Source organism: Peromyscus maniculatus, chromosome X (assembly GCF_049852395.1).
Source record: "Peromyscus maniculatus bairdii isolate BWxNUB_F1_BW_parent chromosome X, HU_Pman_BW_mat_3.1, whole genome shotgun sequence".
NCBI classification, from domain to species: domain Eukaryota; kingdom Metazoa; phylum Chordata; class Mammalia; order Rodentia; family Cricetidae; genus Peromyscus; species Peromyscus maniculatus.
In genome coordinates this window covers 19550384-19574742 of record NC_134875.1, presented here as the reverse complement: position 1 = coordinate 19574742, position 24359 = coordinate 19550384, and the positions used below count along the sequence as shown (strand labels likewise).

At 45.4% G+C, this 24359-nt stretch overlaps 1 protein-coding gene and 1 non-coding gene across 4 annotated transcripts; one reads left to right on the top strand and one right to left on the bottom strand.

Moving 5' to 3' along the window:
* Nucleotides 1-1453: 1453 nt before the first annotated feature.
* On the bottom strand, nucleotides 1454-24247 carry LOC121825765 (uncharacterized). Of its 3 annotated transcripts, none has more exons than XM_076561748.1 (5): nucleotides 24091-24247; nucleotides 4820-5473; nucleotides 2555-2893; nucleotides 2107-2200; nucleotides 1454-1731 (listed from the first exon to the last, which is right to left on the bottom strand). In XM_076561748.1, exons 2-5 carry the CDS (start codon nucleotides 5454-5456, stop codon nucleotides 1635-1637), a joined length of 1167 nt encoding a protein of 388 aa, XP_076417863.1. In that variant the 5' UTR covers nucleotides 5457-5473; nucleotides 24091-24247; the 3' UTR covers nucleotides 1454-1634. The 3 variants fall into 3 exon arrangements, with proteins under 3 accessions (XP_076417863.1, XP_076417864.1, XP_076417862.1); XM_076561749.1 differs by lacking the exon at nucleotides 24091-24247 and adding an exon at nucleotides 11881-11914; XM_076561747.1 differs by lacking the exon at nucleotides 24091-24247 and adding an exon at nucleotides 7366-7571.
* Nucleotides 10973-11050, top strand: Trnaa-agc (transfer RNA alanine (anticodon AGC)). Its single transcript has one exon. It is a non-coding gene; the product is annotated as a tRNA-Ala (tRNA).
* Nucleotides 24248-24359: the final 112 nt, after the last annotated feature.

The following is a 24359-nucleotide window of genomic DNA, read 5'->3' as shown; positions in this document are numbered from 1 at the left end:
AAAACCATCACTCCTTGACCTAGAAAATGACTTCCTGCCCGTTGTGGTGCACATGTCTTTAAATTGGGAGATTGCATCCAGTGTGCATGCTCTGGACATGCACTGCCTCATTGTGTTTCCTATAACTGGAATTGAATAGTTCGAAATAGGAATGGAATGATACTTTTTACAGGGTCTTATTTAGTCTGGGCTAGCCTTGAAACTTGTATTATAGCCAAGGATAAACTTCAAAACCTTACCCTCCTGCCTCTACTTCCTAAACTCTGGGATGACAGGTGTGTGCCAACACTCCTAGCTAAAATGGCTATGTTTGAGGAGTTGCCTGTGTTTCTAGCTCATAGCACTGACTGTGAAATTGGATAGTTAGGACCTAGAAGGTGGCAAGTCTCTCTTTTGCTACCAAGTGTATGGAGCAGTTTGTATCGGCCTCATTTATGTCTTTGGTGATAAAGGAAGTGATGCAAGCATCCAACCCCACCTGCTACTCCTAGGGATGTAACACCGACCTCCGGTTTCCTATCCTGACAGTTTGAGACACTGCTAGATCATCTTTGCAAGGAGATCCCCAAATGAATCCATTGACATGGAAGTGGAAGTAAAAAGATCATGACAAGCCGGGCGGTGGTGGTGGCGCACGCCTTTAATCCCAGCACTCGGGAGGCAGAGGCAGGCGGATCTCTGTGAGTTCGAGGCCAGCCTGGTCTCCAAAGCAAGTTCCAGGAAAGGTGCAAAGCTACACAGAGAAACCCTGTCTCAAAAAACCAAAAAAAAAAAAAAAAAAAAAAACCCAAAAAAAAGATCACCACTACGGAAACTGCATCTTTCTCAATCAACAATCATATGAGGGAGTATTTCTGGAGGAATACTTGGTTATCACATGATACTTGAATGCATTACAAGGGCTAAAAGGAGGATGGTGTGAAAGGTACGGAGTCCTTCTTAGTACTCTTGTGCTTTGTCATTAGAGGTGATGGACATTTCCAGCAGGTCAATTCACACAGGACATGAAATGGCCCAGCGCAGATGGTTAAGTAAAAAGGCTTGGAGATAGCTCATTAAATCAAACGCCTGGACCTGTTGAGAGGCTATCTCTGGACAATGGGAATATGAGATGGTTGGGACACCAGGTATAGCAGCATACACTTTTAAACCCAGTCCTCAGGAGGCAGAGGCAGGCAGATCTCTGTGAATTCTACATACTGGGTCCTGGGACAGTCAGAGTCGTACAGTGAGACCTTGTCTCAGAAAACCAAACAACAACCAAAAAACAAAAACAAATTAAAAAAAAACCCAAAGCAATACTTGGGAAAGACAACAGTTCTAAATACCAGAGATTACCCTGGTGACCTGCTTCAGAATACAGACTCGTCATGATATTTACCTGATGAGACAATAACATCAATAACATCAACCAGCAGAGGGGAGAGAAAAAAATCAACAAACCAGCAAGAAATTATGCTTTCAAAAAAAAGGCACAGGGAGAAAGCCCATCTTTATTAAAAGTAGTTTAAGACAGTTTTCTTAGAGGTAATTATCTTAGCTAATACATTCACGGGGACTTCAGCATCCTCCTCCTACATCCAGGAACACACTAAACCATTTGCTGCATCTTGCTGACCACAGTAATAACAGGATCATGCGCTCAGGTTTAGATTGCCCCTGATAGTGCTTTCGGACATTAGTTTGTCCAGCATCTCGTCGAGGTAACTTATCAAGTGGTATCTTTTAAATCTGAAAATAAACATACACATCATGTAAAAAAAGATACCCAAAGAAGCTGTGCAGCAGGAAGTTCTGTGTGACCCAAAGCAGGGGCTCCCCATCTGTGGGAATAGTCAGCACATCCCCGGCACCAGGTGCTCTAGCCAATATGAAGGGTGTCTATGAGGCTCCGTGCCCAGCTCAAGACTACCGTGACAAAGGAGGGCTGAGTGGGCCTGGAAGGACGTGTCGAACACAAGTGACATCAACCTAAATGTCTGTGTCACCAGCCTTAACTCTAAAGTGGGGGCCAGGGACTGAGAAACTCAAAGCAGGCGCTGTTCTCCACCCTACACCCAACCACTGTACCGTGAAGATGTGCGGTTCCTCTGGGCACTCACTCACCTTGCGGCTTCCTTGATGGCAAACTTAACAAACTGAATCTGGACTTCCAGAGGTCCCTGCACTTCTTCAAGCAGCTCGAAAATCCTCCCATAATCTGAAGAGAATATAAGAATATTTCAGTATTTCTCAGAAATGAAGAAATAGAACTGGTGGATCCGTGTGTACCTCAGTAATGTGCTTTCTGGTCAGGAATGTTAAATGGTGGGTATGTGTTCTAAATGCCTAAGCATAGACACTAATACAATTCTTATGAGAAATAACCAAGCAACCTTACAAATGAAAGATGGAGTCCACTGAGATGTTTTAGTCAAAGAGCGACTGTACTCAACTATAGAGAAAACCCCGGTTGTGGCAAAGGCTCCCTCTCCTGAGGCAGTTTCAGGTTATTCTAATCATACAACTGGAGGCATCTCTCTTGTCTGTTACTAGCCATTCTTTGGGTACTTACGGCGTCCGAAGCGTCGGATTTCTGCCATCAGGGCATATTTTATTTCCTGATTAGCCTCCTCTGGGCCCAGTGGGAGCACGTAGCAGCTGATTGCCAGTGAAGATGTTGCTGGTGCATTAGCAGTGCTTGCAGAGTGCTCAAGGCTGACACTTTCCTCTGCAGCTTCGACTTTAATTTCCTCTTTGAGATGAAGAGCACCACCAGCCAGAGAACCTTGTGGACTGGCATCTTCTGCCTCAGACTTCAGCCGTTTTTTATCACATTTTCGCAGAAAGACTGTAGGTGGCTTGGAATCACCCTCAGTCATCCCCACCTGGGCTTCCTCGTTGTCAGAAACATCTGGAAAGCAAAGCGGCAAACTGAGCTATGAAGGGGGGACTCCATGACTCCACATAGTCACCTCTGTGCTCTTTAGGGTCTGAAATTATTTTAGAGGAGGAGAGTACACCAGAGAAAAATCTCAACCATGACAAACTGAGCCCAGGATAGAGCATAGAAGAACACCACCGTGGACCTTGTGACTCCATGAACATGTGCACAAACAACTTGGACAGGACAGTGATGAAACAGCAGATCCCTGGTACTCATAGCTTAGAGTCTCACTGATACACCTTACAAGTTGAAAAGCTAAAGATGCCACAATGTTAGTTGCACACCTTCACTAAGAATCTGCATCTATAGGTGACTTTTCATCTTTCCGTTTTGTGCCAGGCTGAATTATTTTCCCTCTCCCTCTGACTCGTCTGTGTCATTTACTCATGTTCTGTTATGCCCAGCACCTGCCAAGCGCTAGGCATCATCAGTGAACATGGAAGACAGGGAGCTCCCCTGCTCCTGTGGAGTTGATAGTGTTGTGGAGACATCATCGGAGAGGAACCACACACTCAGCTCTTCTCATGTGGGGGAAGAAGCCAGCAGACCTGTGAGAGAAAGCAGCAGAGGGCGCTCACAGGGCCACCAGGTTGGTGCTCTCCAGGGGAGGGGTCCTCTGAGCGAATCAGAGGAGGAGACAGAGGGAGCCTGTGTAGATGTGGAGGTCAGCATGCAGTGGGAGCCAGGGAAGGGGATGTGGGCATCGTGTAGTAAACAATAGACACAGAGTATGAAGGTGGGACCCAGATAACTATAGAATAGTGGGTATTGGTGATGCAGAGTCTGATGGACCATGGACAGGTATCAGGTTGTAACTTGCATGCTTGGGAACACAGGATTTTTGTTTCAGCATGGATTTGGCCTACTCTATTTACCTACTGATATCCTTCAGGGTTAAGAGACGTTGTTAGGAAGTGGGTACAGATGGAATGGAGACTGAGCAGAAAACACCTCTCTATTCTATGGGAATTAATCATGACTGTGGACTAGAATGAAAGACTTAAATGGCCTAAGTTAGGAACTATTACATGATTAAGCAAGAGAAGAAAATAAAGGGGAGGAAAACCAGCGACAAGGCTCCACCAATAAGAAGAAAGCTAAAGCAGATTATGGAGAACAGACATCCCAGGAAGTTAGGGCTGAGGAAATGGCCCAATGGTTAAGAATAGTGGCTACCCTTTCCCAAGGACGCAGGTTTGAGTCCCAGTACTCACATGGCCACCCACAACCATCTGCAACTCCAATCCCAGGGGATCCCATGCCCTCTTCTGGCTTTTGTGGGCAGCAGGTAGACAAGTAGAGCATAGATACACATGCAGGCAAAATACCCACATACATAAAATAAAATAAATCCCAGCCAGGCAACGGTGGCACACACCTTTAATCCCAGCACTCAGGAGGCAGAGCCAGGTGGATCTCTGTGAGTTCGAGGCCAGCCTGGTCCACAGAGCGAGTTCCAGGAAAGGCGCAAAGCTACACAGAGAAACCCTGTTACGGAAAAAAAAAAAAAAAAAAACAAAAAAAAACAAAACAAAACACAGAAAGTTGTCAGTAATAAAGGGGTGTCTGTCTACATCACAAGCTTCTGAGCAGTGAATGTCATTATCATTGCAGACCAATGAAGTCCACAAAAGCTTTTGTGGTGTTAATGACACAAAAGGCAGGGACCCACATGGCATTAGAAAATGGAGGAAAAGAGAGAGTAGGTGAAGGAGAAGCAAGGTCAGGTGGGAAAAGCATCTGCTTCCTCTTGGAGCTTGTCCTCGCCAGCTGCAAGGGGCTGTTTGAACTTGCTGCTCTCCCTGCAGTAACCCCCATCCCTTTCATCATTTCACATGGTTTCTTCACTTTGTAAACTGCTCATATCTGTCCACCCAACAACGACATATTTACCTTCTTCCTTCACCCTGACAGGAGCTTCACGTTCTTCCTTCACCCTGACAGGAGATTGACGTTCTTCCTTCACCCTGACAGGAGCTTCACGTTCTTCCTTCACCCTGACAGGAGATTGACGTTCTTCCTTCACCCTGACAGGAGATTGACGTTCTTCCTTCACCCTGACAGGAGATTGACGTTCTTCCTTCACCCTGACAGGAGATTGACGTTCTTCCTTCACCCTGACAGGAGATTGACGTTCTTCCTTCACCCTGACAGGAGATTGACGTTCTTCCTTCACCCTGACAGGAGATTGACGTTCTTCCTTCACCCTGACAGGAGATTGACGTTCTTCCTTCACCCTGACAGGAGCTTCACGTTCTTCCTTCACCCTGACAGGAGACTCACGTTCTTCCTTCACCCTGACAGGAGATTGACGTTCTTCCTTCACCCTGACAGGAGACTCACGTTCTTCCTTCACCCTGACAGGAGCTTCACGTTCTTCCTTCACCCTGACAGGAGCTTCACCTTCTTCCTTCACCTTGACAGGAGCTTCTGACACCATGTCCTCGGTGCACCTTTTCTTTGGTGATGGACCCATGGCTTCTTCTTCAACAGGGCTAACTTCCTGTTTAAGCATTGTGCTAGGCTCCATTTTGTCTGGCTTTTTCCCTAGAAAACAGCAATGAAAAGATAATATTTCCTGGGCGTGGTGGTATACATCTTTAGTCCCAGAGCTCAGCAGAAGCAGGAGGATCTCTGTGAGTTCCAGGACAGCCTGATCTACATAGTGAGTTCCAGGACAGCCAGGGCTGTATACAGAGACCCTGCCAAAAAAAGAAAGAAAGAAAGAAAGAAAGAAAGAAAGAAAGAAAGAAAGAAAGAAAGAAAGAAAGAAAGAAAGAAAGAGAGAGAGAGAAAGACGAGAAAATATAATATTTAACAAACTCTAACCACTACAACATTGAAAACATACTCAAAAAGCTTATGGGATATGATGGGGTAAGAAGTTTCCTCCATAGTAAGAAGAGTCAAGAAAACAGATATCAGAGAATTGTGAAAAAGCAAATGCGGCCAAATCTAAATATACCAAAATGTTTGAAATGACAAAGAAGTCAATGGTACAGTTTTTGAAATTCTCCCGAAGCTTAAAGAAGCAAATAAGAAACTGAAGAAAGAAGTGAATTCATGAAGCAGATGAAAAAAAATGACAATTGAAATAGAGATCATGGGGAGTCAGAGCCGCACAGAAACCTTGGAAATGTAAAGACTGATGCATCAGACAAACAAACAAACAAACAAATAAAAAAACCCATTTAACAGAAAGCATCTAGAGCAGGGCTTCTCTGACCCTAAACCACCCATTCACAGGAGTCTCCTAAGGCCATTAAAAAACACAGATATTTGCATTATGATTCCTATCAGTAGCACAATTACAGCTATGAAGGAGTAACGAACATCATTTCATGGTTGGGGGTCACACAACATGAGGAACTGTGTTGAAGGGTCACAGCATTTGGAAGGTTGAAAAACCCTGCTGTAGCCGGGCGGTGGTGGCGCACACCTTTAATCCCAGCACTCGGGATGCAGAGCCAGGCAGATCTCTGTGAGTTTGAGGCCAGCCTGGTCTACAGAGTGAGTTCCAGGACAGGCGCAAAGCTACACAGAGAAACCCTGTCTCGAAAAACCAAAAAAAAAAAAAAAAAAAAAAGAAAGAAAGAAAAAGAAAAAAGAAAAAAAAGAAAAACCCTGCTGTAGATCAAGTATTACAAAAATTTCCAGGAATTAAAGACAGGATAGCGGAATTATTACTTCCAAATAGCGAAAATTTAAAAAAACAAACAAACAAACAAACAAAAAACACAGCAATCTCGACCACGACTTTCAGGAAAACTGGGACATGCTGAGGAGACGAATCCTCTGAAATTTTGGCTTAAAAGAGGAACCAAGTTACAGTCTAAATGTATAAACTCTAGTCCGTGAAAGTCCGGTCGAAAATCCCCCAAGTCTTGGGGAAAATGTGGCTATGCAAGTAAAGGAGGAATCTGCAACTAGACCTGATCAGATAAAGCGCCTCTCCGTGTCATCTTCTGGTTCGAAGATGGAGGGAGCAGAACAAAGAAAAAATACTGGAAGCTGCCGGACAGAAGCACCAAGTTAGGTACAAAGGCAAACCCACGAGGCTTTCCAGAGACTTCTTCGCAGAAACTCTAACGTCCGACAGCCACAGGCTGATACATTTTAAACCTTGAAAGGCAGTAATTGTCAACCCAGATTACTATGCCCAGTAGATTGATCTTTTAAAATCAGAGGAGAAACAAAGTCCTTCCAGGATCAGCTTGAACTAAAACAATCCACCACACTCAGCTGTCCTGAAAGAGACACTAAAGAAAGAATACTACACACAGAAGACCAAGATCCACAGCCGCACGAGAGAGCAGGGAAGGGAAAAAAGGTCTCACGATAAGAATAGAAAGGCAAACGGCATTTGGAAAGGGGCAAATCTTTTTACCTCAGTGAGCCCACAAAGCTTTAAAACGAACAAGGAAGAAGTCTGTACGTACCTTGCAGTCTCCAGAAAATATGCAGCCTGAGGGGTGGAGAGGCAGCTTATATATAAAGTGCGTGGTGCTGAACTCGCATGCGCACCTTAGAAAAGGTCACACACAAGGGCACTCATCTGTAACCCCAGCGCAGGAAGTCGGAATGGCAGAGACAGGACAGTCCCCGAGGCTTGCAGGCTTGCTCGTCCAGCCTGACCAGTGAGGTCGACTGAGAGGCTCTGTCTTTAATAACTAAGGGAGAAGGCACTAGAGGAAGACACCTGACGTCATTCCCCGGCCTCCACATGTACAGGCACGCACAGGTGAATACCCCCGCATAAAAATGTGCAAACAACAGAAAAGAAATATACAGAACTGAGAAATGTTAAGAAAAAAAAAAAACAACTGTGTCCCCTCTCCAAGAAACTTACTTCGTTGTCAAAGATAAAATGACAGAAAGTATGGAATATTGTATTCCCAGGCAAACAGAATCTGCACAAGCAAGAGCAGCTAGATTGTTATGTGAAAAAGCTAACTTCAAGAAGAAAACCGTAAGAGATAAAGAAAGCCACTGCACCTTAGTAAAGAGAACAATCCATGGAAAAGTTGTAATCATTGTAAGTACGTTCAGAAAATGTTGGAGTGTATCGGCACTACATTAAGGTATAAAACAAGAGACTTCTTGGACTAGTTTAGACCAATAGTGAGCCCAAATTTGAGTTCCCCACTTCTCCCCCCCCCACGCCCCCCCCCCCCGAGTCTTTCATCTGTCTGTAGTTTCTGATTGGGGGCCTGTCTGCTGTCTGTATGCCGTGCTTACGATGTGTCACAGTCCCTGACAAAGGGCTTTGCTCTGGCCGGGCAGTGGTGGCACACACCTTTAATCCCATCACTCAGGAGGCAGAGCCAGGCGGATCTCTGTGAGTTCGAGGCCAGCCTGGGCTACAGAGCGAGATCCAGGACAGGCACCAAAACTACACAGAGAAACCCTGTCTCGAAAAACGCAAAAAAAGGGGTCGGGGCTTTGCTCTGTATTTATTTAATAGCATGGAAAACATGGTATGGGAAAGGAATGAGGAATTCTTCTCTACAAAAATCTTTAACCGAGTTTTGCAAGGGGAGAAGTTACTTTACTGACCCAAACTGACCCTTCAGAGCGTTTAAAACTGCAGAGATGTTATCAACCTAACAGCCACATGCTGCTTCCCACATTTATGGGATATTTGTCATGTAAGGTTGCTTTTAACCTCTTAGCTGCTTTCAGCATGGTTCCCACAATATACATACGTACATTATCCTTGGTCAGGGGCATGGACACATACATACTTTAATATTAAAGCTATGCATTTAGCTTGGCTAGTAAAAGCTGATTGCTTGGGAAATCCAGGGCAGAGTAAATTTAAGAAAATGGGTTAGTTGGCAGATACCATGTTGGTAAAGTTGCCATATTACCAAAAATGATGTACAGATTCAATGCCATCTGCACCAAAATTTTGGTGACATCATTCACGAAACTAAAAAGAACTATTTATAGTTCTTTTTTTGTGCTTCCAGATGGAAGCACAAATGATACCAAATAATCCTAATATCAATCCTGGCTAAGCAAGAGCAGTCACAACCCCTAAATTCAAATTACCCTACAGATTCACTGCGGCGACAAAAAACGGCCTGTGGGCACCCAGTGGGGGAGAGAGGGGAGGAGGCAAGATGGAGGAGGGGAGAGAAACAGACAGAGACAGAGCGAAAAACAGGAGAGGAGAGAGGAAGGGCAGAGAGAGACGCGATGAAACAGAACAGAGGACCCAGGAAATAAGACCAAAAAATACGGCTCTTTCTCGACAAAAGTGCCAAGATACATAAATGGAGAAATGAAGCTCCTTCATTCACCACGTGGTGCTTGACCAGCTGAGTATCTACACGTACAGGACTCAAACTAGGTAGAAAGACCGAAACTCCAAATGGCTAAACTATGACCTGAAACACTGTGACTGCTGCAGGCAAACAGGAATTACACCTCAAGATGCGGACCTAGATAGGCAGACAAAGACCTTTCCAAGATGATCTCAGTGAGGCCGGGGAAAAAAGGAATGGCAGATGGCGTTTCATCCAGCTGGAAAGCTGGATGCAGCAAAGAAAACAATTATCAGAGATGGGACATAAGTTGGCGTCGTGGATGATGAGTATAACCCAGTGTTGAGAGACAGAGGGAAGATTGAGGAAAGTTTGAAGCCAGTCTATGACACCCAGACTCAAAAACAAAGCAAAATCAAATGAAAGAACAAATAACCACGGGAACAGATGTGGCGAAGTGGGAGGAGCAAACCGTTAGGAAAAACTTTCCTTAGGTTTAAAAATGGAGATAAAATAGAATGTAATAAAATCCCATGGAACAGAAAATCTGAATGTTTTTTTTTATATTTTGTAAGATTCATCAGGACTGGCCGGGCAGTGGTGACGCACGCCTTTAATCCCAGCACTCGAGAGGCAGAGGCAGGCAGATTTCCATGACTTCAAGGCCAGCCTGGGCTACAGAGTGAGTTCCAGGAAAGGTGTATTCTACACAGAGAAACCCTGCCTCGAATAAAATAATAATAATAAAAAAAGGATTCATCAGGACAAAAATTTAAACCTTTGTATCCACAGGCTTCTGGTAAGGAGTCTTCTGAACATTTGGGTGGAAAAAAAATGTGTTACACAAATTATTTCATAGAACAGAAAAAAAGTAGATAAGTTTCTAGCTCACTTTGTGAAGCTAACAGAAGCTGATACAAACCTACTAAGATGTACAGTAGAAGAGAGCCAAACTGTGAAGCACAGTCTCTCCTGAAAACAGAAACAAATATCGATTTTAAAAAGTTATTATGTGTGTGTGTGTTTGTGTGTGTGTGTGTGTGTGTGTGTGTGTGTGTGTGTGTGTGTACATACGCCATGGTGCAAATGTGAAGGTCAGAGGACAGCTTCTGGGTTCCATCACATGGGTACCAGAGATTGAAATGACATCATCATGCTCGGCAGCAAGCACCTTTACTTCCTGAACTATCTTGTGGGCCCGGAGACAAACATCTTAAATAAAGATTATCAAACAAAAACCAAAGGTGGGTGGAAGCCATGCCGCACGTCACCGTACAGTTCAATGCAGAAAGGCAAGGCTGCTGCTTTAACTTCAATCAACTTTAAGCTCGGGACAGGGTCAGGGAAATAGCAGGTCATTTTAAGTTCAAATCCTCTTCGTGACTTGAAAGGATCAGCAACTGAGAGCACAAAACCAGTGCCGAACCCCACTGAAGTGTTTCTACAGAAGACAAAATAGCCGTGTTCTCTCGTTTGCCAATCTGGATTGAGCGCTATGGACACCCAACAGGAAGCAGCACCAGGCCTGTGTGGGTGGAGGAAGTGCAGTAGCAGAGGGGGAGAGAGGGAGAGGGGAGGGGATGGCCAGGCGAACTTGAGCACAGTGCCATGACACGTGAGGAGGAGACCTTGAGGACACCCGTTGTTATGATGCAAACCAACCTAACAATTAATAAATAATAAAGTGTAGGCAGGGTGTGGTGGTGCCTGCCTTTAATCCCAATGCTCAGGGACCTCTATGAGTTTGAGGCCAGCCTGATTATTATAGTGGGTTCCAGCTAGGGACATAGCTCAGTGGAGGAGCGTTTGCCTAGCATGCAAGAGGTCCTGGGTTCAATCCCCAGCCCAACAAACAAACCCATAAATACATAAATGCCATTATAGTGGGTTCCAGGACAACCAGGACTACATAGAGAGATTATCTCAAAACTCTCCTTGCCTGGAAAAAAAAACAACAACAACCAACCAAATAAATAAATAATACAGCATGTCTACAAAATAAACAAACAAACAAACAAAAGCCCCTACTCCACCACAATGTCAAAATTCACTTAAAAATAGCAAGCATTTTTTCCCTAAATTCTTCACACAAGCCAAGGATGAATGAACACTCTACCCAACAAAATGTTAGACATCTTGATACTATGGCAGACCAGGGAACTGTGAAAACAAGAAGGCAGGAAAGGAACAAGTGAAAATGTCATGATTACGGGTGACATTTCTATATATAGAGAGCATTTAAAATGATCTAAAACTGGGGCCGGAGAGATGGATCAGCGGTTAGAGCACTGCTCTTGCGGAGGGCCTAAGTTTGATCCCAGCACCCACCCACAAGGCAGCTCACAATTGTCTGTAACTCCAGTTCCAAGGGATCCTACAATCATCACACAGACATACTTGCAGACAAAACAAAAACAAAAACACCAGAGCACATAAAGGAAATAAACCCTCAAAAAAGAAATCAGTTTTTAAAAATGATGTAAAAGCAGGGGCTGAAGAGATGGCTCAGCAGGAAAGAGTATCTCCTTCTCTTCCAACACCTCCATTAGAGTATACTCCAGAGAGTATAAACCACATTTAAAGAATTTGGAGACTGCAATAAATGGAAAGGAACTACGGTATGTCTATGGGTTGAATGTCTTGTTATTAAAACTCAACAGCATAGCTAGGTGTGGTACTGCATACCTCAGAGGCAGCTGGATCTCCCAGAACTCAGGGCTAGCTGTTTCTACAAATGAGTTCCAGGTTACCAAGGTTACACAGTGAATTCCTCTCTTAAAAACAAACAACAACAAAAAACCACCTTCTTAGCATTTCCTCCCAGAAGTATGATAATGGCGTTCAAAATCATGCTATGTTAATTTGTCTAGAAAAAGGGCAACCTGAGACTAAAATGAGTATCGATATGAAGTCTAGGCTATCTAAACAGTCTTCAAGGAAAACCACTGGATCAGAAAACACACTACCACATTGGGGTTTCAGTATTCGAAGCAAGAATAAAGAAACAGCCGTGGGAAAGGACAGCGAGTCTGGGAACAAGCATGGCAAGCAAATCTTTTGATGGTACTGGGGTCCGCAAATGACTGCAGAAAAGGTAATCCATTTCACTGAGACAAGGAAAGATTAGGCCTTGAGCCTACTTCATGGGGGTTGTGAAATAACGCCTATGATATTATGGATATTTGTGGAGTTAGGGTAAAGATTGCTTTATGTTTAAAAATATTACGTGTGTGTGTGTGTGTGTGTGTGTGTGTGTGTGTGTGTGTGTGTGTGTGAATGAGAGACAGACAGACAGACAGACAGAGGAGTCAGAGACAGAGACAGAGACAGTCAGAGAGGCACTGGGTGCTTGTGTGCCATGGTATGCTTGTGGACATCAGAGAACGAACTGAGTCTAGAAGTACTTAATTGAGGTTAGATTTAGGGTACTTAATGGAGGTTCTCACTGGATCTTCTCCCCAGCCGTCTGTTTTTAGAGTACTGAGGACTGAACCTTGATCATTAATCGTGTTAGCAAAACCCACACCCTGAGCCACACCCCTAGTAGTGTAAGGGTACAAGAATCACTGAAGGAAGACCCCAGACTCTAATAGTATGTCGGGGACAAAGAGCATTTATTCCAGCATGTGGGGCCACCACTGTACAAAATGGTGACCCCGAAAGGAGCACACAGGCCCCTTTTAAGCTCTGCTAGGGGAATTCTAGGAACAGTTAGGTCACCTCAAATACAGTTGGTTAAGCAGGCTGTAGCTGCATTAGAACAATTTTAATTGGTTCTGGTTATAATTTTACCGGTTTGGGCATACTTGGGCAAGGCAGGGTATTTTTTAGGGAGATGACAGGAACTGTCTTTTTGGTCACTGCCTTGAGGTACTGTGGGGCTGGCTCAGGCCTAGTACATGCTATCTCCCTCGTTGTCCTTTTAGGAAACTGAAACTCAGGCCCAGCTGTAAAATGGGGAAAGTTCAGACCTTTCAGTACTTCTTGCATTTATTGTTTTTGATCTGCAACAGGCCTCACTAGGCTGGCATGAATTTGCTAGGTAGCCCAGGTGGACCTTGAACTTGCAATCCTCCTGCCTCCCTTCCCAGTTCGGATTATAATCTTACACAGACATGTCCATACAAATGTGAAGGACAAGGAGGTCTTGAGGTGTCCTGTACTATTCCCTTCCTCCATCCTCCATTCCTTTTCTCTTTCCCTCCTCAAGTCTGCCTTCTCCCCTCCCCCTTCCGCTGCACCCCCCTGCCCACCTCCTTTCCCTTATAGTCTCACGTCTCCCCGCTTCCTTCTGCTCCCAATCCTTGTAGCTTTGGGGTTACAGGCACCTGCAGAACTCAGGTCCTGTATCCCCCTTATCCCTCCACCCCCATACAGTCATCCTCCCGTCTCCACTATACAAGTAACCCAGACACATAAGCAGAGGTGAGAAAAGCACTCAGATGTCCTGTGTTCTGTCCCCTCTCGTCTCTTCCCGACCCAAGCCAGAGTCTGGCTGAGCTGGACAACCCAAGGAAAAGTTTTGTGCATTTGCCTCTGGATAGCTGAGGAAAGTCCCTAAGGATTCATGGTTGGCTGGGCCTGGGAAGGCTTAATCAAGGAAGAACCTGACTTTGGTGTAGATACTTAAACTTGAAGGTGTCTCTTCACAGCAACTGGAATCCCAAAACAGACCTCCACATGAATGCCATGGCATATATATTATTTTAAATACTTATTTTTTATTTTAATTTATGTTTAGGTGTTGTCTTAGTCAGTATTCTATTGCTATGAAAAGACCCTTGCCGTGACCAAGGCAACTCTTATAAGAGAAAGGAATTGGGGCTGGCTTACAGGTTCAGAGGCTTAGTGCATTGTCCTCACGGCAAGGGAACATGGTGGCAGGTGACATACAGGCCGAGAGCCACAGTCTGATTCATAGGCAGAGAGAGAGAAGGAGGTGGTGGGGGAGGAGAGGAAGAAGAGAAGAAGAAGAGAGAGAGAGAAAGACTGATCAGGCCTGGCATGGGCTTTGGAAACATCAAAGCCCACCCCTAGACACACTGTCTCCAACAAGGCCACACCTAATAGTTTCACTCAAATAGTTTCACTCCCTGCTGACTAAGCATTCAGATATATGAGTCTGTGGGGGCCATTCTTATCAAACCATCACAGGGTTTTTTCTCTTCTTTCTTTCTTTCTTTCTCTCTTTCTTTCTTTCTCTCTCTCTCTCTCTCTCTCTCTCTCTCTCTCTCTCTCTCTCTCTCTCTCCCTCCCTCCCTCCCTCCCTCCCTCTCTCCCTCCCTCTCTCTCTCTTTCTTTTTTTTTTTCAAGACAGGGTTTCTCTGTGTAGTTTTGGTGCCTGTCCTGGATCTTGCTCTGTAGACCAGGCTGGCCTCGAACTCACAGAGATCTGCCTGGCTCTGCCTCCTGAGTGATGGGATTAAAGGCGTGCGCCACTGCCTGGCCCGTCACAGGTTTTTATGTCTGCATGCGAGCATGCGCATGCAGGTGCCTGGGGAGGCCAGCCCTAGAGCTGGAGTTACAGACAGTTGTAAGCCACTTGATGTAGAAGGTGGGAACTGAACTGGGGACCTCTGGAAGAGCAAGTGCTTTTAATTGCTGAACCATCTCTCCAACCACACACACACACACACACACACACACACACACACACACACACACGTATGAAAGTTGAAACAATAAAGGTTGGCTCTGCAAATGTTTTTAGTCCATTTTAGTTTTTATATTTGCTTATTTGTTTGGGACACGTCACTACCCACATGTAAAGGTCAGAGGACAACTTTTGAGAGTTGATTTTCTCCTTCTACCATGTGGGTCCTAAGGTCAAACTCAGGTCATCAGGCTCAGCAGCAAGAGCTATCTGGCTGCTTCCTGGCTCTGTCAATGTTTATATGCAAGTCTTTATACGGACATATTTCCCCTTTCTCTTGAATATATATCTAAAAGTAGAAATGCTGGATCATTTGATAACTTTAGGTCTATTCTTTCTCAAAACACCACTCTCTTCTAAAAATGTTGCAATACTTCAAATTCCCACGAGCCATGTCTGAGTACTCTAATTTCTTCATTTCTACAACACTCGTTGTGCTTTTAATTTCTATTTCCTTAAAAGCTAAGGAGGCGCGTACCTATTTGGGTTTTGAAAGTCACAGAAATGAGATTTCCCATTTTCTTTCTGGTGTTGGTGAGGCCTCCCAAGTTCTGAACTCCCAAGTTTCTCTGGTATTCTGTTTCTCCGGGGCCCCCACTTTTACAGAACAGTAAACAGTGGAAAAGTATTTTTGTCTTTGGAATATCCTCTTCTCTTCTTGGACAGAGAAATTTGCTTGCAAAGTGTCCATTTGAGTGACCAGAATGGCTAAGGCAGATTTCCCTATCGGCGAGAGTCTGTCTCAGATTTGATGCCCGAGATCTCGGAGGCTGTGAGTGTTGCCAGAACTTGGCAGTTCCCTCCCCGTGGCAGAGATGGGAAGGTGCAAAGGAGGTGTGTCACTGAGATGCGGGTACGAAGGCTGTGCTTCTGTAATGCTTCAGTGGGGACATCTGAGGGTCAGGACAGGAACAGGGGACAGAGACCCCCCCAACAGCAGGGCAGCTGCCCAAGGCACATCAACCAGGTTAAAAAAAATGTGCCACAGTCATGCTGGGCATCTCTGAGCCCTGGTGGCACCCCCGGTTTCACTGTTCCTGGAATTTAAACTCCTGCTGGTCACTCAAGCTAGGAGACAGAAAATGGTGCTCTGAAATAGATCTGTTGAAGGCCAGCCCTGAGGAGAAGAGTTTCCCTCCTCCAGTTGTCGTCTTGCGACAAGGGAGCTGAAGAATGCGGATGGTTTTCACGGACTGCATGCAGCAGGTGAAAATGCCGATCGGCGCCAAATCCAGGAGCCTGGGGGGGTCTTTGTCTCCACTGCACATTGCCCTTCTAGTCATTTTCGAAACTCTGTGGGGAGCTGGGGGGGCTCCTGGGGCCGACTCCTGCATTTTCCTTCCATACAAGCACATTACTTTTCTGAAAGTTGAAGCATGTGAGCTGAGGAGAGGGGGTTAAAGAGACTTTATGGAGTTTAGAATTCTAAGTCAAAAGGATAGGCTGTTGAAAGATTTGGGAAAAGACGACTAGAGATGGAAGGCAAAAAGTACCTCTCCAGTTTGGGTGCAGTGACCCCAGAGGTTCCCTATAAACCTGGAGAACAGTGAGGCTTTGCAGATGCACCATCTGGAAGCAAAGAATGCTGCTCTTCCAGCTGTTCAAGAAGCCAGCTTCCAGCAGTCCACCTTAATGCTGCGTTTTGTATAGGAAATCATGGAACTACTTCAGGAGTGGGCTACATTTAGACTCTTGCTAAAGGAGGGTCTCCGCTTAGCCTAAGAACTTGACCACGTTTGTGACTTTCCCAGAGAGATAAAGAAGAATTGCCTGATTCTGAATTGGAATACACACACACACACACACACACACACACACACACGCACACGCACACGCACACGCACATGCACGCACGCACACACACACACACACACACACACACACACACACACACACACACACACACCCCTTAGAAGCCCAGCTTGACAGATACATGAGTTCATCAGAGATTTTTTTAAATGTTGGGCAGATTTACTCACTGTTCCTGCCTACTTCCTGATCACATCCCACCCCCACACCCTAGGTCCTGTTTGGGGGAGTTCATGTGGTGTCCAGTACAGGGCAAGTGCAAGATGGACCTTTATAAGAATGGACTCCATCCTCGTCCTTATCGGAAATGCTGAGGGTCACCACAAACCCTGTCAGCCCGTGGGAAGGCTGGCTTCGGGTTGCTGCAATGTACACTGTCGACTCCGTGCATAAAACAACTAAATGGGATCCTCTGCAGAATGCTGTTTCTTTCGCTAGAAATTGGAGAACTAGTCTCCCAGCTTTTTTGGGGGGGTTGGCTGTTGCTTTTGTTTACTCCACTTTTCTGATGCTCTTTTGATCCTTGGAGAGGGATTTCTATGATTCCTTTTGTTTTGTGTGTCAAGGGCTAAACTGGGACAGCAACAGTATTAACTGCAACAGTAAATGCTACCTCCCCGGGCATCACAAACACCAGCCAAGAGTTCATGACCTGTATTGCCCAACAGAAAGTCCAGTCAATGTGCAGAAGCATCGTAGAAATCTAAATATCTATGTCATTAATAAGTCTTTAAGCCATTTAAGGTTTTTCAAGACAAAAGGAAATATACGAATATACATATCCATATTGAGTTATCATAGAGGTGAGTTTGTCTTAAACTTTGGTATGTACGTTTTTGCTGGGGCTTGCTTTGTATCTATACTGGGGATTGAACCCAGGCCTCATGCATGCAAGGCAGGATTTCTACCACTCAGCTATAGCCCCTGCCATTTTATTTCTTATTTTGAGACAAGGTTTTACTAGTTGACCAGGCTGGACTTGAACTTACTCTGTAGCTCAGGCAGACATTGAATTTGCAGTTCTCCTGTCTCATGGTATGTATGGATGAAGATTTATTTATACTTTCTCACTACCACCAAGGCTTGGATGGAAGTTGTCAGATCCCACTTACTTAAGAGAAAGTGCCATCTTGGTGCTGGGAACCCAAGAAAGCTGGTCTAGCTTGGGAGGCTGTGGGAAGCGTATTCTCTAGTAGAATATGCCTGTTTGACTGTATAGGGGGGATTCACCACATATCCAACAACTGGTTTTGTTGTAGATTGCCACTGTGGTCCCCATTCCTCATAAGAAGAAATTCGCCTCATCTGTGACTGGCAGCAGCAGTCATCTATGAGTACAAACAAAAATGTTTCGGTGCTATATTATAGCCGCTTAATAAAATGGCAGTGCCTTCTCTGTGGGTACCTATGACTCCGCTTAGCACAAGTTTCTGACCCAGCTTCTCATACCAGGCACATAGGTCCCCTCCCATGGGTGGCCTAAGAGCCAATCAGAATGTAGTCGGTTGTACCATGCTTCTTGTGCCTCTGTCACAGCAGTAAGCACATCTTCCATGGCACATCTGTAGCCCAGCAGGGCCATTTGTGATGGCTGCCTGCTAGCAGCCCAAACAGCATCCTCAGGCACTACAAAGTGCTAGCCAACGAGGAAGAAGTCGGCTGTTCAGTCTCAGCTGTTTTCCTTCGAGGCCTGTATCCAGAGCAGGTTCTGTCTTTAACGCTAGGAGCTCACTGCTCAGTTTGCTCATGCAACTGGCTGAAGTAAGTAGTCTTTCTAGTGTGGGCGCCATCTTGACTGCCTACCTGGCCAATGAATTGTAGACAGGCTACCCTGAGATGGGAGTTTAATTTATGAGTTTGGTTTGAAAAGCATCTTTATTTACCCACATAGGGTGCCTTTATTTAAACTCCTTTGCTATTATTTTCACAACCCTTTTATAAAACAATAAAAACAACTCTGTGGAGTTATAAGGCAAGTGAAGATAAAACTGGAACACCAGAATTTGGGGGACTCTTACTGCAAATGCTCACAAACAGAGACAGCAATTTAACCTTTGAGTTGCACTTTATTCTGAGAGCTGGCTGTCTTGGGAGGCTCACATGTTTTTATTTTATTTTTTCCATTGTGTGTGTGTGGAGTGTGATATATGTGTTGTGTGAGGATGTGTTTGCCATAGAGAGCATGCGGGTAGCAGAAAATGACTTGCCATAATCATTGCTCTCCGTCCACCCTGTGGGCTCTGGAGATGGAAATCAAGTCATCAGACTCGGCTGCCAGAACCTTTACTCACGGAGCCATGTGGGCTCTGGAGATGGGAATCAAGTCCTCAGGCTCAGCTGCCAGAGCCTTTACTCACGGAGCCATCTTGCTGGCCTGAGGATGATTATCTGTTCAAGCTTTCCTTGTCTCTCATCTCCAGTCAGTAGATTGTAGAGAAGGAGAGGATTGGAAGACAATCGGCCCAGAGTTCAGGCTTCTGGCTCTGGTCAGTTAATCAGTCACATTTCTGAGACGTGCGGTATCTTTACTTCTGCTGTTATCATCCCCTGCACTCTCCCTTCATTCTCTGGCTGGCTGGCCCCAGGTGCTTATCGGAACAGCGGATCTAGTAAGCATCTGCTGGTACCAGCCTGTACTCCTCCAGGGTCCCTGAACCGGGGGTGGGGTTAGGTCGGCACAAAGACCCAGTTTGATTAAAATCAAATAGGGGTTCAGATTTCTTTTTTAATATAGAGTACAAATGTATCATATAATATAGAAGAGTAAAGCGCCTCTGTCTGTCTCCTCTGTCCCTGTCAAAAATATCACCATATTTGGGTGTCCAAAATTGTTTTTATATTTCCATTGATTGTTCAAACTTGTACAGCACTGTTTGTAAGATGGGTGTCTGCTCTCATTATTGTTAATCCTCTGTAGATGCCTACTTATAACACTGAGCTGGGTGAGGCCTGTTTACACGAGAATACTTACAGGAATCCTGTGACAATGCACACACATGAAGGCACATCTGCTTTCCTCATCCATGTGCCTAAGCCCTGTGAAATCTATCCATCACTCACTTACTAGGCATATTGACTTGTATGTATACTGTTAGGCTGGTGGAGCCATCCTTCAAGACTGGATAGCCAGGGACAAGGCTCAGAACGTTAACAGTATGCTTCAGGGGAATGCCTGTAAATGTTGCTGGTTTCCAGCCTGTGCTGTCCCCTGCTCCATTTGTACCCTGATTTCACATGTACCCAGTGGATAACGTCCTCGTATTTCGATGAGCAAATGGCTAACACGTTTGTGAAGGCATCAGTTTTTGGTGACAGCAGGAGGGCCTGAATTTGTGTCTTCTGGAAGCCATGGGAAGATCGTTAGCTGATCTGATTTATTTTGTACTTTTCATGTTTTTCTATCTGTTGGCCCACAAACAGTTACAAGTGCTCTCTGCTACTGCGCCATCCACAAAGTCACACCCCTAAAGACAGAGTAACTGTCTGTGAAAAAACTAGTGGCCGTTCCTTGTGAGTCAGCCCTGTTCTTACCCATCCCCCAGGCCCCCAACTCTGGCTTCAGTTCTGCCGTAGTGGTTTTATTTTCTGTGTGTATGGATGTGTTTGCCCGCATGTATGTCTGTGTACCATGTGTATACCTGTTGGTTGCCTGTGGAGGACAGAAGTTGTTGGATCCACTGGAACCGGAGTTACAGATGGTTGGTTGTGAGCCATCCCGCGAGTGCTGGGAATTGAACTTAAGTCTTTGGGAAGAAAAGCCAGTACTCTTAACCTCAGAACCCTCTCTCCAGCCTCCTCGTGACTCTTAATGATCCCATTGGCTGATCTTTTCCTTTCTTTACCCAGATAGTATCTATATTAATTTGTACATTGCCTATTCCTGTTTTGTACCCCAGCTCACCAGGGCCATTGATATACCAAACATATTTAAAGATGGCAAGTATCTGTTCTAGGCCTTTATCTGGCATGGTTATTTGGTTTACTCACTGGAAGTGGTCCAGTAGCTTGGAAGGATATCAGTGCCATTATGGCATGCTTGGTATTTCTCACAAGACTAGCAGATAAGACTCCACGCTGTTGTAAGTTTATGTGCCACATCCATAGAGTCTGGTATTTTGACATTCCCGAAGGCCAGAAGACTTTCAATGCATCTCTTTATGTTATTTGTTGTATTGCTACTGGAGTAGGTTCAGTGATGAAGCCCTCCTGCTGCAGGATTTTATATGTAACAAGCAATATCTGTTTCTGTGCTGCATTCAGGGCTCCTACCCCCTTTTAAAAATGGAACCCTAAATCTATCAGAACAATCTGTTCAACTTGTTTCTGCCATCACCCCCAGCCGTAGTTCTCCGAGCTCTGAGATCGTGAAACAAATGGGCCCTGGGGCCCAGGAACATAGAACTATTCAGCCTGGGCCACAGGAATCTTAGCTTACACATGATGCCCTTTCATCAGGTTATATAAAGAATAGGCATCTTGAGCAAGATGATGTACAAAAATGTGCCCGTGGTGGTTAGTTTTTTTTTTTTGTTTGTTTGTTTTGTTTTGGTTTGATTTGGTTTCTTGAGACAGGGTTTCTATGTGTAACAGTCCTGGAACTCGCTTTGTAGACCAGGCTGGCCTCGAACTCACCGAGCCCACCTGCCTCTGCCTCCTAAGTGCTGGAGGCATGAGCCGCCATCACCCAGCAGATGGCTAGTTTTTATATTAACTTGACACACGTTAGAATTGTTTGGGAAGTGGGAACCTCAACTAAGAAAATCGCTGTTATGTAGCACTTTCCTCTGAGACTGAAACATTCTATCAGGAAGTGCCTTAGCAGAAGGTAAACAACTCAAAACAGCTTCCGGAGTCCCCCAAACTGACCAGATTGACTAGGCCCCTCCATTTGAGAGTAAACAAGCCAAGCTGCTAAGAGTCCCTAGGAGATAAGCCAAATTGCAAAAAAAAAGATTCTGAGAGCAGCTGCCCTGCCCGGAAGAAACAGAGCAGCCGAGCTGCCCGGAAGAGGAGTTTAGACCTAAGTGGAAAGGACACTCTCCAGCCTGCAGAGCTGCCTGCAGGCTGTGCCGCGAGCCCCAGGCTCCCAGCTGTGTGAGCTGTCACCCGGCTGGGGTGAACTCCGGTGAGGCAGCTGGCTTTGAGTCATTTCTGCTCCTGTAAGTAACCTCTCATCCATATTCCTGTGACACCAATAAAAGTCATTGGATCACCAAGTTGGTCCTTGGTGCTATCGAAACGTTGGGTCTATCATTGGCTCCCCATCTGGAGAGAGTGGACGAGTGTATAGTGGCTCCCCAGGAAAAACCTTGTCAAACAATGACCACCAGATTGCCTTGTGTGCAAAGCCTGTACTGCATTTTCTTAATTAGTGATCGATACCTCGGCTAGTGGTCCTGAGTGCTTTAAGAAAGCAGGCTGAGTACGAAGAGCGAGCTAGTAACAACACTCCTTCATAGCTGCTGCTTCAGTTTCTGCCTCCAGTTTCCACCCCAGTGTCCCTGCCCTGCTTGAGTCCCTGTCCTGACTTCCTTTGATGATGGACTATGATAAGGAACTATAAGCTGAAATAAACCCTTTCCTGCTCAAGTTGCTTTGGTAATGATGTTTTATCACAGCAACAGAAACTAAGACAGTTGCCATATTCAGAACTCCTAGAAATACATGTATCTGCTTCACATTTACTGGCACATGCTGATGTTAAAAAAAAAAAAAAAAAAAAACAAGCCAGGAGGCAGTGGTGCACACCTTTAATCCCAGCACTCAGGAGGCAAAGCCAGGTGGATCTCTGTGAGTTCGAGGCCAGCCTGGTCTACAGAGCGAGATCCAGGACAGGCACCAAAGCTACACAGAGAAACCCTGTCTCAAAAAAACAAAACAAAACAAAACAAAACAAAACAAAAAACAACAAGCTTATAGAAAGATGGCTCAGCAGTTGTGAGCACTGGTTGCTCTTTCAGAATACCTGATCATGATTTTTAACACTCACATAGTGACCAACAACACACGTAATTTCAGTTCCATGGGATCCAGTGCCCTCCATGAGCACCAGGCACATAAATGATGAACAGATATACATGCCGGCTGTCTTAGTCACTTTTCAGTTCCTGTGACAAAACACCATGAGCAAGGCAACTAACAGAAGAAAGAGTTCAATTGTGGCCTCACGATTCCAGAGGGCTGGAGTTGGTGATCATCAGTGGGGAGCATAGGGGCAGGAAAGAGTCGGGATGATGCTGGAATAAGTAGCTGAGTGCTCTCATTTCAATCCACAGGCGTGAGGCGGGGCAGGGGGGAGGGGGAGGGGGGGCTGAGACTTATCTCTCCCAACAAGGCCAACACCTCGTAATCCTTCACAAACTGGCAATCAAAGAGTTGGCCAGAGCTTCCCCGACCCCAAAGATCTTGTGCTCCACTAGTGAGCAAAACCTCTTCCGAGGTCCCGTTGCATTCAATATTTGGAGGGGTCTTAGTTATCACAGTTATTTGACCTGGTACATTGGCATCAAAAGCTGCCTCCTACATCCTCAGTTCTCATAACGTCACCTGATCCTCCAATGGTTTTCTAATCACTCAAAGTTGCTGATACATTGGCAGGCAGCATCCAAGAGTCCCTAATGGCCCATATGAGCCAGTCTTTAAGGAGTGAGGGATTTCTTTCAGACAGCTGGAGGTTCTGTGGGCACTGACAGGGCAAAGGATGACTCATTATGTTGCTTTAGTCCCTTTGCCAGCAATGTGCTTAGAGATGATTGACATTCACATCCGCATGCCAGAGCCTCACAAACCAATCAGTAATAACTTCCTTGTTATGCCTGTTTAAATTCTCAGTTCAAGCAGCTCAGAATCAGAATAGTCCCTGATTGCCAGGCGGTGTTGGCGCTCACCTTTAATCCCAGCACTGGGGAGGCAGAAATCTCTGTGAGTTCAAGGCCAGCCTGGTCTCCAGAGGCGAGATCCAGGACAGCCAGGGCTGCACAGAGAAAGCCTGTCTCAGAAAAAAAAAAACAACAACCAACCAACCAAACACAACACAGAATAGTCCCAGATGACCACCGTTTCTTAAATGGGGCCGTTGTCAGGATCTTTGTCTCCATTCTTAATTGTGAACTTTTCTCTTTTTCTGTCCCAAGGGTTGGATTGGTGTGGGGATCTCATCCACACCTTTTACCTCACTGTTTTCCTCCTTACTACCCCGTTCTCCCCATGGATTTTAGGGTTGGGTTCCAGCAACACGCTTTTCTCTTTGGCACTCACGTCCCATTTGTCTCACAGTCATGAGCAACATTACAAAATCGCCATTTCATCCTCCATTTTTTTTAAATCTAATTTTCTGGCCAACTCAGGCTACTGTGGAAGACGCTCCTTGCATGTTGCTTTCCAGCTAGGGCTCTCCTTCCAGCTAGTGAGACAGGCTGCGCGCGTCTTCTTACCTGTAACGGGGGCCCGGAACTGGAGTTCCCGCTCTCCTGCAGGTCCGTCCTATGCACACTACTTGCAGGGGTATCCGTGAGTTCGCGCTTCTACTAGGCACCGGGGTGCTTAGCACAGCAGAGCACACTCATCAAGGAGGCACGCCATTCCTAATCATATGGAGGGTGATGTCTCCTCTCTGGAATTTCCCCTGCAGTTGCTCCACCCTGATTCGTTTGGATCTGGGGGAGGGGTGGTCCATGTTCAGGTGACAATTGTGGTGTCACTT